At 30.2% G+C, this 16575-nt stretch overlaps 1 protein-coding gene across 1 annotated transcript in view; it reads right to left on the bottom strand.

The window, feature by feature from the left end:
• Positions 1-443: 443 nt before the first annotated feature.
• Positions 444-16575, bottom strand: part of LOC118202808 (GON-4-like protein) — a 177436-nt gene continuing 161304 nt past the window's right edge. Inside the window, exon 17 of the mRNA XM_085811076.1 lies at positions 444-7541. Within this exon, the coding sequence (XP_085667202.1) occupies positions 7359-7541 (183 nt within the window). The 3' untranslated portion in view covers positions 444-7358. The remainder of the gene's footprint in view (positions 7542-16575) is intronic.

Raw genomic sequence — 16575 nt, 5'->3', positions numbered from 1 at the left:
AAATTTTTAAGGTTTATGTCATTTGGATTGAGTATTAAGTTACTTCTTAGAAACTGCATGACTTTCATGATAGTTTTTTGTCAGGTAGAAAATAGAAATTGGAAGACACCCCATTTAATTTTTCACATTTCCATTTTGTTTACGAGATTAGTAAAATAATGTAATTTTCCCCCAATAAAATAAGCTTTTATTTGAAATTCATAAAATAATGAATTACAAGAATAAGAAATAATTTATCGTACAGTTTCATAGAAGCAAGAGATTAAATAAAAAAAAAATGCATCTATACAATGTTATCTTGCAAATAATAAAAGCATGGGGTGCCCTTGACAAATTTATGAAGGCTTATACTTTTGACATTGCAACTGACAAGTGAATTTCTTTGAATATTTAAGCATACTGAACAACAGTGTCATAGAATGTAAATAAAGCTACAATATATGTAATCGTTCTCATATAAAATTTATTTGCATACTTTATATTGTACATAAATAAATAACAAACTGTACAATAATTTCAAAATAATGACATTCATCAACATTTAATGACATGAATTTTTGTCATATATGAAAAAGTTACCATTTAGCTAAAATTCTTAAATCAGATTATTAATGCTTACAAAAACAGCAGACATATATACGTTTTTTATATATATTCTTACTTTTATCAAAGTGCTAGTTAGAATTTCACTAAAAGAAAACAATGCACAATTTTGCAAGATCAATCAAGACGCAGCTTAGTGAAGGCTTTTTAAAAGGAAAATGTTTAATCCTTCAGAAGATTTCTTAAGGGAGGGCCAAAACATTCAAAATCTGTTTACTATTATGAAAAGTATATATAAATTAGTAAATATAACTAAAAATACAAGAATTATAAATTTATTACACTATATTAAATTTCAGCAAAATTTCTGTCAGTGAAATATTTTTGCATGATAGCATCCTTATTCATGCAGATAATTTTAACTATAATTTGTCAAAATTAAATAATTCAGTCAAATCTTACAAGGTATCCCTTTTATATTTTTGAAAAATAATTAACTAATATGTACAAGTTAGAGCAATGCAAGCTTAACGATACTGTATGTACAATCAAAATATTTGCAGGCTTTGATATTATTAACTGATTCATCTTGATTCACTATTTATTGTTATTTAAAAGCTTTTAAAGATTCTAATTTTATATTACATCTCAGTATAATTTCCAATACCTCAGGAGAAAAGGTTCGGTTATTTTATTTATTTATTTTTTAATGGCAAAGCAGCACAAGGGTTATCTATCTATGAGAAGGGATATCTCCATGGAGGGCTTCTTAAGGGAAATCATGTATCCACATTACACGTGGGGAATCACGAAAACCAACAATGCAGCCAATCCCTTCATCTGGAGTTGATCCGAAGCCGAATTACCACTGTTCAGCTACTTTATTGCTCAACTACTGGGGGTCTAAACCCCTTACGAAAGAAATACAGTATTCTGTTAAAAACAGTTAGTAGAACTAAGCAATGTTATCTATAAAAGAAAAAGAAGTGAATATTTTGAATCAAACAGTTAAAATTTTCTTGATTACCATATTTAAAATAAAACAAGATACCTTGCATACATAATAAAACTAAAATTTAACATAAAAAACTGATGATTAAGATTACTTCTACCAAAGGAAAAAACTAATTCTTTAGCTTTTTGTAGTTTTATTGTTAAAGTATGAGCTACTTTTAATAATTGTTGCAGCTCATGCAGTATTGCAATTTTTACAATTTTAATGTGTTTCAGGCGTATGTTAAGCAATTTATGATAATAAAGTAAAATATTCTGCACAGGACACTAAAAATTGCTTTTATGACATTCTTATGGTACACGCAAGTTATTTAATGCTTATCACAAACTTTCTTCTCAACTTCAGGAGAAAAAGTAAAAAGAGTAGAAATGTCAGATAAAGAATTATTTAACTAATCTCGAATAACATTCATTGCAATGATTGATCACATTAATTTGTAACAAATTCTTACTGTCATTAATCCAGAAATGAAAAACTTTAATTATTTGTCAAAAAAATCTATGAATTAATTCAGATGGGCAGAAAATAAAATAAGAGCAGGTCTCTAAAGAAGATAAACGAAAGTCTCGATGCACAATTCCATATTAAATATATTCTTAAGCATATATATCAAACTTCATCTGGTAACAGTGAATAGGATAGATAAAGAACAAATAATATAATATTTCTTAAATCATGACAATAAGATATCCTTATTGCAAACATAAAAAAAATTCAACTTCAATTAGTATATAATTAAATGCTTTATACAAATAGATACTTTTAAATTAACAAAATAACAAAAATAGATATAAAGTTTTAGAAGAGATCTATAGTAAACTACTGCTTTCTTACTCATGAAATTTACAATTTACTTAGGGCACACATAAGACTAATATTCACATGAATTTTCTTTAACAGGCAGGAAATATTGACATGTGCATTTAATATGTTCTAAAAATTATTTGTTACATAAGTAAATTTGAACTCCTTTTATGACTACTGATGATAATTTGAAGCACAAACTGCAATTTAACTACTATAGAAAAAAAATCTGAAAGAAGGGAAAATAGAGCTGATGTGAGAGCATTATTGTGCTATGATTTTGAAATGAGGCTAAATGAAGAAGAAAGCGTTAAAGGTCTATAATTAGTCTTTCCGAAATTCTCCAAAACGTGAATATTAGGGAACATATGGGTCACCGCTATCATGCTGAATGAGAAATTCAGCAGACTACCAGTTGAATTTCTTGAACAAAAACATATCAAAGAGATAGAACATCTATCCTATTTCCCTGATCTTGCTATACATGACTTTTGGCTATTTTTTCATCTAAGACAAAATTTACATGGTCGTCATTTTTATTCTGAAGACAAGACTGTGATGAGCTATAAAAGCACATTTATCACAAATTCCAAGAAATGAATGGTTTAAAGCATTTACTCTTTCGAAAGTTTGCCTACAAACTCTTGCAAATAAAAAGTGCGTTAATGTTGGAGGGAACTATTTTGAACTCTCAAAAGATTTGGCAAGATCTTTGGAAAGAAATTTTATTGTATGATTAAATCTGATATTGGAAAAAAAAAAAAAAAAAAAAAAAAAAAAAAAAAAAGCAGCAGCAATTGCAAATATTTAAAAAAGTATATTAAATAAATAATGAACAATATTCATATCTTGAAATTTACTTTTGAACACAAATTAAAAAGATCTAAACAATTAAATTTATGGATGATGTGTTTTCTTTATACTTCTTGATTAATTGAAACTTTAAAATATTCAATTCACAAATATTAAAATGCAAAGAATAATACACTAGGAGTAAATTTAGTTAATTTACATTCTATTGCAACTGTGTTGTATGATCTTTTAAATATGTACTATTTTTCCAAAAGTAAAAAGTTGAATATACAGAGAGACAAAGAATCAGTCTCAAAACTGCAAAAAATATGAATACATAGGCATTTGCCTAAATTAGTAAAAAGCTATAAGAGACAATCAAAAATATCAATGGGAGACAATGAGAAATATCTATAACATGCACAATAAAAATTTGAGAGACATTTCCCTCCCCTTAAATTGCCTGTCAGAACAGAATCAAGTAACTGAATCTAGTCATGATTAAATTATGACAGCCATGAAAAGACTTAAATCAAGTGTCTGCATGCAATGAAGATGATTTAATTGCAATTTAGTTTTAATGATTTATTTCATTTAATTTTATTATATTGTCAGTGAATAAGACTGGATTATTTAACTTAGACAAAGCACACAAGAGCTATCAGCCTAATTTAGGTGTTTTTGAATATTTTCAACAGAAGAATGAGATATGTAAAGCTGTTTATAAATAATTGCAAAGTAATAACAAACTAGTATTTCATGGTAATTTGAGCTGAAAATTTTTATAAGTATCTTGCCAAAAGCACCTAGAAAAATCAGCTGTTATGGAAGATTCTTCTCTGTAAAATTCAGCTGAAATTCAACTTTTTTATACTTTAATCTACTAACAGATTATTTTACATCTTTCAAGCATGTAAGAAAAAAATCTCCGTTTCCAGAAAGCCTAACAGATGCCATTTAAGACATAACTCTTTACAAAATATATGTATATTTACAAAGAATATACAATGGATTTATGCTTTTAAGAATCTCAAATTTACAAACTACTTATTTTTATTAACTAATGCACAGATACGTAAAAGTCTTGTCAAATTGCAGTTTATTTTTGGCTCTGATCTGCAACTAAAAATTATACAGCTTGTTTTCATCACCTCAAGTTCTTCCTTCCCTTTTGCTGGATACAGGAAAATGAAATTTCCCACAGTTGCGAGATGAAGAGGATAGGAAATTGTCATCCATTTCTGGAAGTGGCTGTATAATTTCAGATCTCTCAATACCCACCAAAGAAAGAAAAAGGAATTCATCACTACAAACTGAAGTTGACAACACACGCTACAGATATAAAGAGAGAGAAGTGAGAGCTGCAACAAAGGAACTTATCTTCGAGTCTTGACCATGATTAAAACTGCTAAAATATATGTTGGCAAAGTGAATTTGTTATGCATGATTAAATCTGGTAAAAGTGTCATGTTGACTGCAAATATCTGCGACTATATAAAGTTTCACTTTCTCTCAAAAATTTAATTTAAGAGAAAATTAAAAATATAATTTAAAATTTAAGAGAAGCAAATATATCCTTACTGACATAAACATTTTATAAGAAGCTTATTTATGCACAAAAAACACTCATGCTGTGACATGGCCTAAATTTCCAAAAACTTTGCTGAGATAATGAGGAAACAGATACGTGTCCCTTTAGTAAGAGGAAACAATAAGGTTCCATCTCCACTTTCCACTCATCAGTTAATGTTTCTTATACCGATGAGAATGATTTACCTTTAAAGTTGATATGTGCAATGGTAACAAAATACCTAAACAAAGAATTACTATCAAATTTGAAGCCCTTGTGATCGTTCAGAAGTTCCCACCTTTTATTCACTGTAAATATAACAGTGAATAAAAGGTAACAAAATACCTAAACAAAGAATTACTATCAAATTTGAAGCCCTTGTGATCGTTCAGAAGTTCCCACCTTTTATTCACTGTAAATATAAAAAATTTAAATATTTTAAGCATGTACTCCCTTTTGTATATTATCAGAAAAATAAAGCATGGATGACTGACATGAATAATGTAAAAGCAGTTCAGAGGACTAGATAAGAAAACATTCAGAAATGATTTTTTTTCCCCTTATAGTAGATAACTAGCTGTACTAATTGAAGTTACTAGGCTTCAGGAAATCTGGACGGAGCTTTGTTTAATAAATATGTGCAAAGAGTAGTTCTGAATCTGGAATCTGAATAGCAGTAAGAAACTCCTGTACTAGGTTAGATCATTATCAGTTGTGCATAATGTCATAACCCAAACAACGACTGCCAATTCATCTCCTTAAGCAGAGTTCTTTAAGGGTAAAAACTGTTGCAGTATGCAAACTAAGCTAGAACAATCCCAATCTATAAGAGGTAAAATCATGAGAGCCATCATATCTCTGACTTGCTTTTACAGAATTTTCTGAGTGTAAATCAGAATATGCAATTTTCAGAGTAAGAATATTACAAGATTTCTCATCAAGTGTGGATATGAATGCCAAAAGGCAATACAAGAAGAAAAGTGCAAAGAAACCATCTTAAGACATATGCATAAAGGGTTTATCATATCTAGCAAAGGCCCCTGCTCTAGACAGGACTATTTTCAGGAATTAGATTCTGGTAGCACTGGTTTAAATGGGAGAATTCCTAGAAAAAACAGCTTTGCTAGAAGCAAAGTTCCACCTAGCTAGGGAAATGGTGTACCGCTACATGGGACTTTTTTTAAACCTCGGCAAAACATTTCCCTGCAGCTCTGTCCTGAGTAGAGATCAACCAATCAGATGCAAGTTCTGCTTCTGACAGATCACGTGATCCCAATCCGAGTGATAATCGACTACTGTTTGGCGTTCAAGTCTGTTTAGTAAGTAAAAATGGTAACCTAACTATGTAGGTTTTGAGAAATGTGCGGGTTATGAGACCTGTCCCTTTCGATGTTCAGTCCCTCGTAGCCGGAACATATGTATATGACTGGGACTTAAGATAACTATAAGACTGCTATGAGGATTATGTCATTGTGTGCGTTTTGCCTGAAGCAGAAAATTCTGTGATGCTTACCAGCATTATTGATAAATTCACATATTTATTCAAGTGCAACTATTGAAGCAAAAAATATTTTTCAAAATCTTTAATAATAAGTGTGAGTACAAAATGCACTTTAATGCTATTCCCATTTATGGATTCTCGATTTAAGCACTAAATTTTTGGTGCTTTTTATAAATTCATAAAATCCAGAGTCCATTACATTTTGAGATTATAAAGAAACTTTTGATGGCATTTCAAGACTTAAATGGGAAAATCTTTCATCAAAAATCTAAAAACTAGAATAAAATTAATTAGTAAACTAGAATAAAAATGTTTCAGATTAAATGAGACAGACACAATAAAATATTAAAGGATATTCTTTTCTACTCATATAATTTTTTTTGGTAAAAATTCTGGAACTTGAAATTTGAAAACAATATGAGACTTATGTATGAGATAATATACTTGGTGAGATAAATTTTTCAGTTATGTAGAACAGAATCCCAAGCAACTCATTCTCATATGCAGAATTTTTTTATGATAAATCTTTTGAAGTATAAGAAATAACAAAGAATGATCCTAATCTCAGTACTCATAAAGCCTTGAAAGAACTTCACCGAACAGACTCTCAAGCTTCTGAAGATCTAATTTTTCAGGACATTATGAATGTAGATGAGAACAAAAAACAATGTAAAGAAGAAATATTTGATGATGAAATTATCATTCAAATGCTGAAAATTAATCACAGAGAACAATCGAATGAAGAAGAATGTGCAGTGGTTGATCATAAAATGGCACACAAAATTACATTTTTCTTTTCTTGCTTGCTTTCTGAGATGTTTGCCTCTGGAATAATACATCACAGTATTAAAAAGAAAAAGAAAAAAAAAAAAAAAAAAAAGTTTATAAAAAGGTGAGAGAAAATTACACTTTTTGTTTCTCAATTTCATTTCCTCTTATGAATTCTTGATTTTATGAAACTTTTTAATGCTTTGCACTAGTCTGTAAAACTGAAAGACCACTACATAATTTAATATTGTATCCCTTCAGCTCTGCTTTTTGGTGTTCGAAACTATCACTGCAGCATGATGATAAACTAAATGTGTTTATGGCATTTTATGATTATCACTAGTTGTATATTTCCAGTTTACATGCTATATAGATGGAAAAGTATCTGGCAAAAGCTGTGATAATTCATCAACTAAATGCTTGTGGTTTTTTAATAATGGCAATAAAGCACTAAGCACTTCTGTTGAAGTTACATCTGTTTGTCTTCTTAACTGAGCAAATGTTTTTAAAATTTTGAGAAGATGTTCAGGTTCCTTACAGAAATGCACCTGTAAATATGAAAACAATATATAAAACAAAATAATAAAGAAAATAGAGTAAACATATAATGTATGAGAAGAGGAACAAGAATGTAAAGGCAAAATATGCAGGGAGCCCACTGGTCTACAAGTCCGGTCCCACACGTTTAACTGCCAAATGGCTATGGCTATAATCATGTCCAGGTATAGTAAAGTGGCTATGCGCTACTAGATGAGATAGCTTCCAGCGCCACTTGATGGAAAGCAGCAGAGTTAGCGTCCCTGTCTCGAGAACGATGGATGAGCACCTAATTCATTTAGGATTTTCCCAAAGCGACTTTTTTTGATAGGCCACAGTTTTCAAGTAGCATCTCCATTCTGCAGGGCTTATGCTTCATGCATGCACAATACATATTTTTTCAACACGGCAACATTCGTCATTTGGTGAAGAATGTAGACTTCAGGCACGCATTGTCAACTGCTGCAAATTGGGTGTTCTTTTTTCCATATACAAAAAATAAATGTTTTTGTAGTATTCATAGTCCAAAAGTATCCATAAATATTCAGTACTGTTTGCATTAAGAGTTACTGGTTTGTTATTCAGATCAACCCAGAAATGCGGAATTTATTTACTCAGGACTTAAAAGCTTATGCAGAAACAGACGTTATTCTTTGTTGACGTGTTGATGTTAATACTGATGAATAACTCTAGGCTTCTGTAACAGTTAATAATCCATTTACTTAACCTTATTTCACATTTATTTTCTAATGTATGTTTGTTTCATATTCCATCCTATATTTACTATTATAAAATTTCTTTTAAAATTTATTTGAATTCATATTTTCCACAAAGGCATCTCTCATCCAAATAATTGTTGTTTGCTTTGCTATAATCAATTAATTTAAACGCATTTAAAATTTTTTTTTCTAATGTAGTTTTTATATCTATATACCTAGCTATTATTTTCTTATATATTATATATCTATACCTTATATGTATATTATATGTACACTGCTCAAAAAAAAAAAAAAAAAAAAAAAAAAAAAAAAAGGGGGGGGGGACAGTGCTATATCTCCCGTTCTACTGGGCCGATTGACAAAATTCAAATTGCGTTTTTCATGTCTCGAAAGCGCGACTTAGGATATATATTAGATTTATATATAGCACTATTCTAACATAGGTATTTTGACACAAAATCGGACTTTTTCTGAAATAACATACCACTTTTTTTCCATATTTCGATTCTATGACTCAAATTATGCCAGAATACCAAGTTTTGTAAAAATCGTACGAGTAGTTTTTAAAATATTAGCTCTCAAAATTTTAGCTCCTCAATGTTAATTGAATTTGGTAAATATTTATTAATATCTCTTTTTTATTAAACTTTTTTGATTTTTTCTCTCACATTTCGAAATTTAGGTTCATTCCAAATAAAATTTACCCATTTTTTGTGTTTTATTTTTTAAATTTCTATTTTTAAATAATTTTTATAAATTTTTCGAAAAAGATTTTGAATTATAACCTATAAAATTTTTGCCATCATCTTAAAGTAGGTGTATTTTTAAGCATATCTGCAAAAAATTAGACTTTTTTATTCAAAATTTTCTAAGATATACACGAATTTACATATTTTCGCATTTTGAAATTTGGCATCTTTTTTTTGAGCGATAATAACGCCAAATGTGGTCTATGGATTTTTGTTACACTGAATTGCCACAGCTATTTTTAACCTTAAATTTCAAGTAAAATTTTATGGAGAATTAATTATATGACATTGTTTTCCCTCAATGATGCGTAATAAATATTTATTAATACTAAATGAAAAGCTATTTTTTCAAATTATCGATGATATTATTCAAATTTTTAACTATTTTTTTAATTTCTCTCTATCTTTTTTAACAAAAAAATAAATAAATAAATAAAAAATAAGAGTAAATTTTCATCGTCTGCTACATTACTTCGTTTAAATCGAATTGTCTTAAACTGAGAATTTTCATTTGATGTTTATTTGAATTTTATGACATTAACTGTATAATTTATTTCTAAACAAACTGTTGCTTTTGAAGTGGCTCAAAGAGCGGCTGATACTATCATCCACATTTTTAAAGCACAATATATTTTTATAGAAACATAAGATTTAGAATAATCATTTTTATAAAAGTCAAATTATGATATAAACATACAACCCTCTAGAGATTGAATTAATGGAAGTTCAATGGTTATGTAGAAATGATCTGCAGCTACTTAATGGCTGGATAAGTCAGCAGATTCTGTGGACAAGTAAGAATAATTACATAAATGACACCCAACATTCCAGATTCAATTAACAACGAGGATACGATGTTTATTAAATGAATTCAAGAAATTTTAAAACATAAAAAATTAACTCATTTTTTATCCTAAAATGTATTTTTGTGCGTAGCGTATTTTCATTATATCCTTAAAATTCTAATTTAAAATGTAATTGTCAAGAACTGAATCCTAATCATCAGTAATATAATAAGTAATTATCACGGTTATTAATAAATCCTTCTTATAAAGTAATTGCAAATATTTCAAAAAACTTTCTGTCTGAATGCAAATATTTTTCTGTGCAAATACTTTTAATTTTATATTAATCAAGATTGCACACGATATTATTTATTTGCACTTCAATTCTTACCGTCAGTTCTAGTAGAATTTACAAATCAATTATATTTAATTAAGGATTGGATTGGATTGGCTTGGATTATTTAATTATGGCAAAGCACACGAGGGCTATCTGCCTAAAGGGAGGGATGCCTTCGTGGAGGACTTTCTAAGAGAAACTGGCTCATATACACGTTACACATGGGGAAAACCACGAAAACGCCCATGCAGACAGCCCGTTCGCGGGATTCGAACCTCGGACCGAACTACCAGTGTTCAGCGATTTACCGCTCGGCCGCTGTTTCATCAGGAGGAAAAAAAAAACGTCTTTAGGTGACATCCACATACATCACTGGATTCATTCAGCTTCAGTAATTTGAAATTTTCGACGGAATTGTTGTCGGAATTAGGACTTAGAAGATAAGTCAAATTAAATATTTCGATAACCCAATAAATTCAAGGTCGAAGTTTCAATATTTTATTTTCGGAGGGAGGGGATATTTTTTCAGTTTTGGTCCATTATCCTAAGTATATTTGCTTCAATTCTTTATTTTTCCATAAAAGCGAAAAATTTACGCATAGTATACATATAACGCATAGCTTCAAATTAAAATTTAATAATATACAGAGTGGTTATAATTAAAGTTCCATATTGAAACGGTCATAAAAGGAAAACTACTGGATCAAGTGTTATCAAACTTGGTAATCGTGTAAAGAAGGTCATGGGAATTTATTTTCCGCGAAAAAAAGGAAGTTCGAAACCTCACCACCAGGGGGGAAATGGCGCTGTATGCAATATTGTTAAACGAAATATGGGTCGGAATCTAACTTAACCTTTTGTTACACGGGTTTAATATGTTGCATATCCTTAAGAAACTTTGAAGTAGGCAAATTACCATTTAAAAGCGTTAAATTCGATAAAAGTCGAGTGCGCCATCCGTGTAAGTGAGAAATTCGTCCGTGAAAACCACGAATTAGCGATTAGAAAATGTGAGATCGCAAATCACTAGCACAAGTGCGTATAATCTGGAAATCGTTTTCTTACAGATCGCTAATTTGTAGTTTTTGAAGCCTGAATTCGGCTTTAAAACATGAAGATACTGATTCGAAACGCTTTGAATCGATTTGGGCCAAAGAAATCCCTCATGTTATCTATCTAGTTCCATTGCATTCTCCTACTGCATTCGATTGCATAGCAGTCATTCCACACCGTTTAGTGTTGAATGACAGCTAGTTTTATAACTGAACCATTTTTCTCTGAAGAGCAGGCGACAGCTGGACCACAGTGATTGCAGCTCACTTAGAGTCAATGTTAAAATGTTTCGTGACACATGAACTGCAGTAACATGGAATTTTAGATACTACGATTTTTATGCACGGCTGGGCCCCACCTCACGTGTGTCGCACAGTTACTTAGGCAACATTTCACGAATGAACGTCTTATAGGCCGACAATTCCCCTCTTCCCACCAGACCTCAATCTCTGTGACTTTTGGCTATGGGGTTATCTCAAAAGCACTGTTTATGGTGATAATCTAAACAATTTGGCAGAAATGAAAAATGTCCGTAACATTTCTCCTGATATGCTAACAACTGCTGTTGAGAATGCAGTAACAGGATTTAACTTGCTCTCGGAAAATGCTGGACGCTACATTGAACAAGCTTTGTAACACGTTTCGGAAACTATTAAACACATTTTAAACAGATGTTTTCACGTCTTATTTCATTTACCAATATTGTATACAGCGCCATTTTTCCACTGGCGGTGAGTTTTTGAACTCTTTTTTTTTCCCCGCGGAAAATAAATCCCCATAACCTCCTTTACACGATTCCCAAGTTTGATAACATTTGGTCCGGTAGTTTTCCTTTTATGACCATTTCAATTTAGAACCTTAATTACAACCATCATGTAAATTAATCTTTAAAAGTCTGACAGTTTGGTTCAAGTCCCAGCTTTAAAAATATATATATTTAAATATAATATTTTATATCAATCCTCTTAGAAAGAATGTTTTAAGAAGCTAATTTTTCTGTCGCGTTATAGATTGTATAAAAAAACATGGTCTTTAATATGATTTAGATTGCTTCAGCCGATATAAGAATCGGGTTACTCGGTGGTACAGAATAAACCCTGCTGGACTGTTTTATTTCTTTGCCATTTAGTAAAAATCTTTTAATTAAAATATTTATCCTTTGGGCTTCGATTTAAACTTTACATATAGTTAAAATGACTAGAAAATGGAAAGCTGTCTTCAGCTGACACGCAATTCATGTAATTGATATTTTAAAAAATTGACAAGAATGCAAAATTTATGGAAGTCTAGCAATTGAAAAATCTTAATTTTCTTGTGTGAGCACTGAAAATAATTGTAGAAGGAAAGAAGAAACTTAGGGAGAAAAGTAAGCAAAAATTTGCAGAGAAATTTGGCTGTCAGACATACCAAGATGTTTCAAAAGGTTGGACACTTAGGAATATACTTTCAGGATACTTCAAAGAATTTAGGTGTTCAAAGAGAAAACACTTGGACGTGTACACTAGCAAATACCATCAATTCAGCTTGTGTTAACAGAATAGACAAAAACGATATCATTACACATTAAAGTGAAGAGCCACTGGTTGTAGACTATATGGTTGTATAAATTTAACTTATGTTATAGAACATCATATCGTATCATAAATGGAGAATCCCATGATTTTCTCAGTCGAATTATTTGAAGATTCAGGAGTTTATCCAGTGATGTATGTGGATTTCACCTAAATACGTTTTTTTCCCTCCTGATGAAACAGGGGCCGAACGGTAAAGTCGCTGAACACTGGTAGTTCGGTTCGAGGTTCGAATCCCGCGAACGGGCTGTCTGCATGGGCCTTTTCGTGGTTTTCCCCATGTGTAACGTATATGCGAGCCAGTTTCCCTTAGAAAGTCCTCCACGAAGGCATCCCTCCCCTTAGGCAGATAGCCCTAGTGTGTTTTGTCATAATTAAATAAACCAAAACCTCTTCCTGAAACTAGACTTTCCTTTCATCTCATACCTTCAAAATGACTGATAAAGGCTCTAAATACTGATAAAGGCTCTGACCAAATACTTCGTGAAGAACTTTCTAAGAGAAACCAGCTGGCATACACGGTACACATGAGAAAAATCCCCGGAAATGCCCATGCAACCAGCCCGTTTACCGGGATTCGAACCCCAGAGTGAACTACCAGTGTTCAACGATTCTCTACCGCTCTGCTGTTTGTGGGCCTTTATGAAATGGAAGGCGATAACTTTAAAATGATTGTCAGAAATACCAAGATATTTCGAAAAGTTGGATGCTTTTTAATACACTTGCAGAATGCCTAAAGAAAAAGAGAAAAAATAAAGTAGAATGCCTGAAGAAAAAAAGAAGAAAAAATAAATTTTTGCGTAAAATTTAGTATTTATATTTTTTTTAATTTAAAACCTTTTAATCTTATGATATTTGATTCTTGCAATTTCAAAAATAAAATATTTCACTAAAATATCAATAACATTTTAAGAAACAAAATGTAGGATAAAATTGGGTAAAGCAATGGGCACAATGATAAAACTGTTTAAAGCAGTTTATGCAAGTCATCCTAAGTTAAAATGTCGGTTATACATATCTCTTATTTATATATATCTTTTCTGAACGGAACATTGAAAGGCGTGTTAACTGTGCTTTACTGTATTTTCTCTTTTAATATATGCAGTTTTCAAACGCATCATAGTCTGGGTTACAAAGTATTCTTCCAAAAGAAACGCAATTCAAATAAATAAAATCAAATTCTGGAAAATTTATATTGATAAATATATTTAAAATGCTCAGTTCGAAGGAATAAATAGAAAATTTTAAAACAATTATCTGAAGAGGCAATGCAACACAGACAATTAAAATAAAAATATAAAAATTTAAAAATTTCCCAAAATAATAACTATGATAAAAAATATATATAAAGAAAAGTATTTGGAAAAAAAAAAAAAAAAAAAAAAAAAAAAAACCACTGCACCTTTATTTACGCAGTTCGAATAGGTAAACAGAAATTTTTAAAACAGTTATTCGAAAAAAAAAAAAAAAAATGCAACTTAAACAATTAAAATGAAATTCGAAAAAGGAAAAAATACTTAACATAATAACAGTTATAATAAAAAATATAATATAAAGAATATTATTTGGAAAAAAGGAATGAGGGTGACTTTTTTTCCTCTCACGGGAAAGGAAACTAGGTTGCCATATATTAAGAAGTTCGCCAAGTGAACTATTCTTGGCGCAAACTGAACAAAAATTGCCAACATAAATTTGTGAATTTCTCCATAAATTTCGCTCCAAATTTTACAAAATTTCATATTTAGGCGTAATTTGAGCTGTAGAATCGAAATATGTAAAAAAATTGGTATGTTATTTCAGAAAAAGTCCGATTTTGTGTCAAAACACCTATATTAGAATAGTGCTATATATAAATCTAATATAAGTCGCGCTTTCGAGACATGAAGAACGCAATTTGAATTTTGTCAATCGGCTCAGTAGAAGAGGAGATATCGAACTGTCCCATTTTTTTTTATTTATTTTTTTATTTTTTATTTATTTATTTTTTTTTTTTTTTGAGCAGTGTACATCATTCTGTATTATATGTCTATATTATCTTACCTTTTAGTAATCTGAAAGACATACACTTTATTCGTAATCAATCCTCTAATGACTAGGCTTACTATATTTTTTTTGCTCAAACCGGAAGAATTTTGAGAAAATATTCGCACCGAAAATAAAATTTGAAAAAGCAACTACTAAAAAAATGGAAATAAAGGAAAGATTGAAAAGGCTAAATAAAGAAGTTATTAAAAAAAAACAATGAGTTAAAATAAATTTTTAGTAACTCAAAATATTATTCATTAGTATTTATCATTAGTTTCTAGTGTTCACACTAGTGTGAACTTTGTTTAAAAATTCTTTGTTATTTTTAACAGTATCGAAAAATTCACTGCAATTTAGTTGACTATTAATTTTGCAGCTTAGTAAAGCTTTTACTTTCGATTCAGCCAGTTTATCTCTTTCTTCAAACCATTTTTTTTTATGAAGCCTATAATTGACATTATTCTTTTGATTGTTGCCAGTGTGTCTTGCATGCTTGAAAATGTATTCTATCATTTAAAGGGCACTGTGCAATAAAATGTGTTTTTCTCTGAAATGACTGAAATTTTTTATCAATTGTTTTCACAATTTTTATTTTTCTAAATTTTATAATTAGCTGCCCAAACCTTTTGAAATCACTAATTCATAAAAATCTGATGTGTACACCACGACTTCCTTGTACGGAATATTAAATTATACACATTTTTTCTTGCATTTCGTTTAAACTTATTGGATTGAATTAAATCTACTTCGCTGACAGTGCATAAACCACAATAGAATAAATGCATTCTTTAAAATTCACTCTATTTGTTTACCATAGCGACACTCAGGCGCTAGGCTCACTTAAGAGTATTATATTTCGTTTATATTATAACTCAGAGTACACAAAATTTAAGCAAACAAAACAAAAAAGAAATAGTTTTTCACAGACGGTTGAGTATTTCTCATTCAATTAATTCAGTTCTCACTTAGTGACAAGGCAAAAATACATAAAAACTCAAAATATCTGTATTAAAAATTACGAAGTAAATCTTAAACACTTATTTCCTCGAAAAAATTTCAGAAAGTATTACGCATGATTTAATTCGCAATAATAAATGAAGCTGTTATTTTTGTTGTTTCGAAGCTACGTTTCTCTAGATTTGCAACAAATCTACTATTCTGCTGTTTCAAATGTAAACAAGCAATGGCCGCCATAAAAAAAATTATTAGGCTTAGCGGCACTTAAACAACTTTAAAATTGTTGATAATTCTAAAAATATTGCATACAGATTTACTAAAGGCATAAAATCCTTAACCGGAAGATAAGAACAACACAATTCAATCATTTTTAAAGCAAACAATGTACAATTTACAAACATATAAGAGTAAAGAAACTGAGATCACTGAGCCGGGTAACAGAGTGGATATACGTTTGGCACGGCCGATTGCAACCAAAATACGAGGTGCACATCTACATGTTATAGAAGTCCTATATACAAAATTTCAATGTTCTGAGGCTACTCGTTTTTGAGTTATGCGAGATACGTACGTACATACGTTCGCACAGAAGCCACGAAAAATTCTCTTCAGAATTCATTGTAATGCAGTTTTATAATTTTTTTGGAGGAAAAGAGTCTTTTATTCTGTCCTTACGTACAGATATCACGCAAAACCATCGTTAAATTGCATTCGAAAGCGATCAAAATGGATATTTTCGTTGAAATATGCTGCCTGAAACTTTTCGCGATTACAATACTTCCTTTTTACTTCGTACAAGGAAGTAAAACTTGATGCATATTTACTGTATAATTTGTGACAGTTTAATTA

The sequence above is a fragment of the Stegodyphus dumicola genome, chromosome 2, assembly GCF_044657685.1.
Source record: "Stegodyphus dumicola isolate Sdum_Otavi_A_Nest chromosome 2, ASM4465768v1".
In the NCBI taxonomy this organism is placed as follows: Eukaryota; Metazoa; Arthropoda; class Arachnida; order Araneae; family Eresidae; genus Stegodyphus; species Stegodyphus dumicola.
The sequence above is the reverse complement of the archived record's forward strand: the minus strand, read 5'-3'. Positions and strand labels throughout refer to the sequence as shown.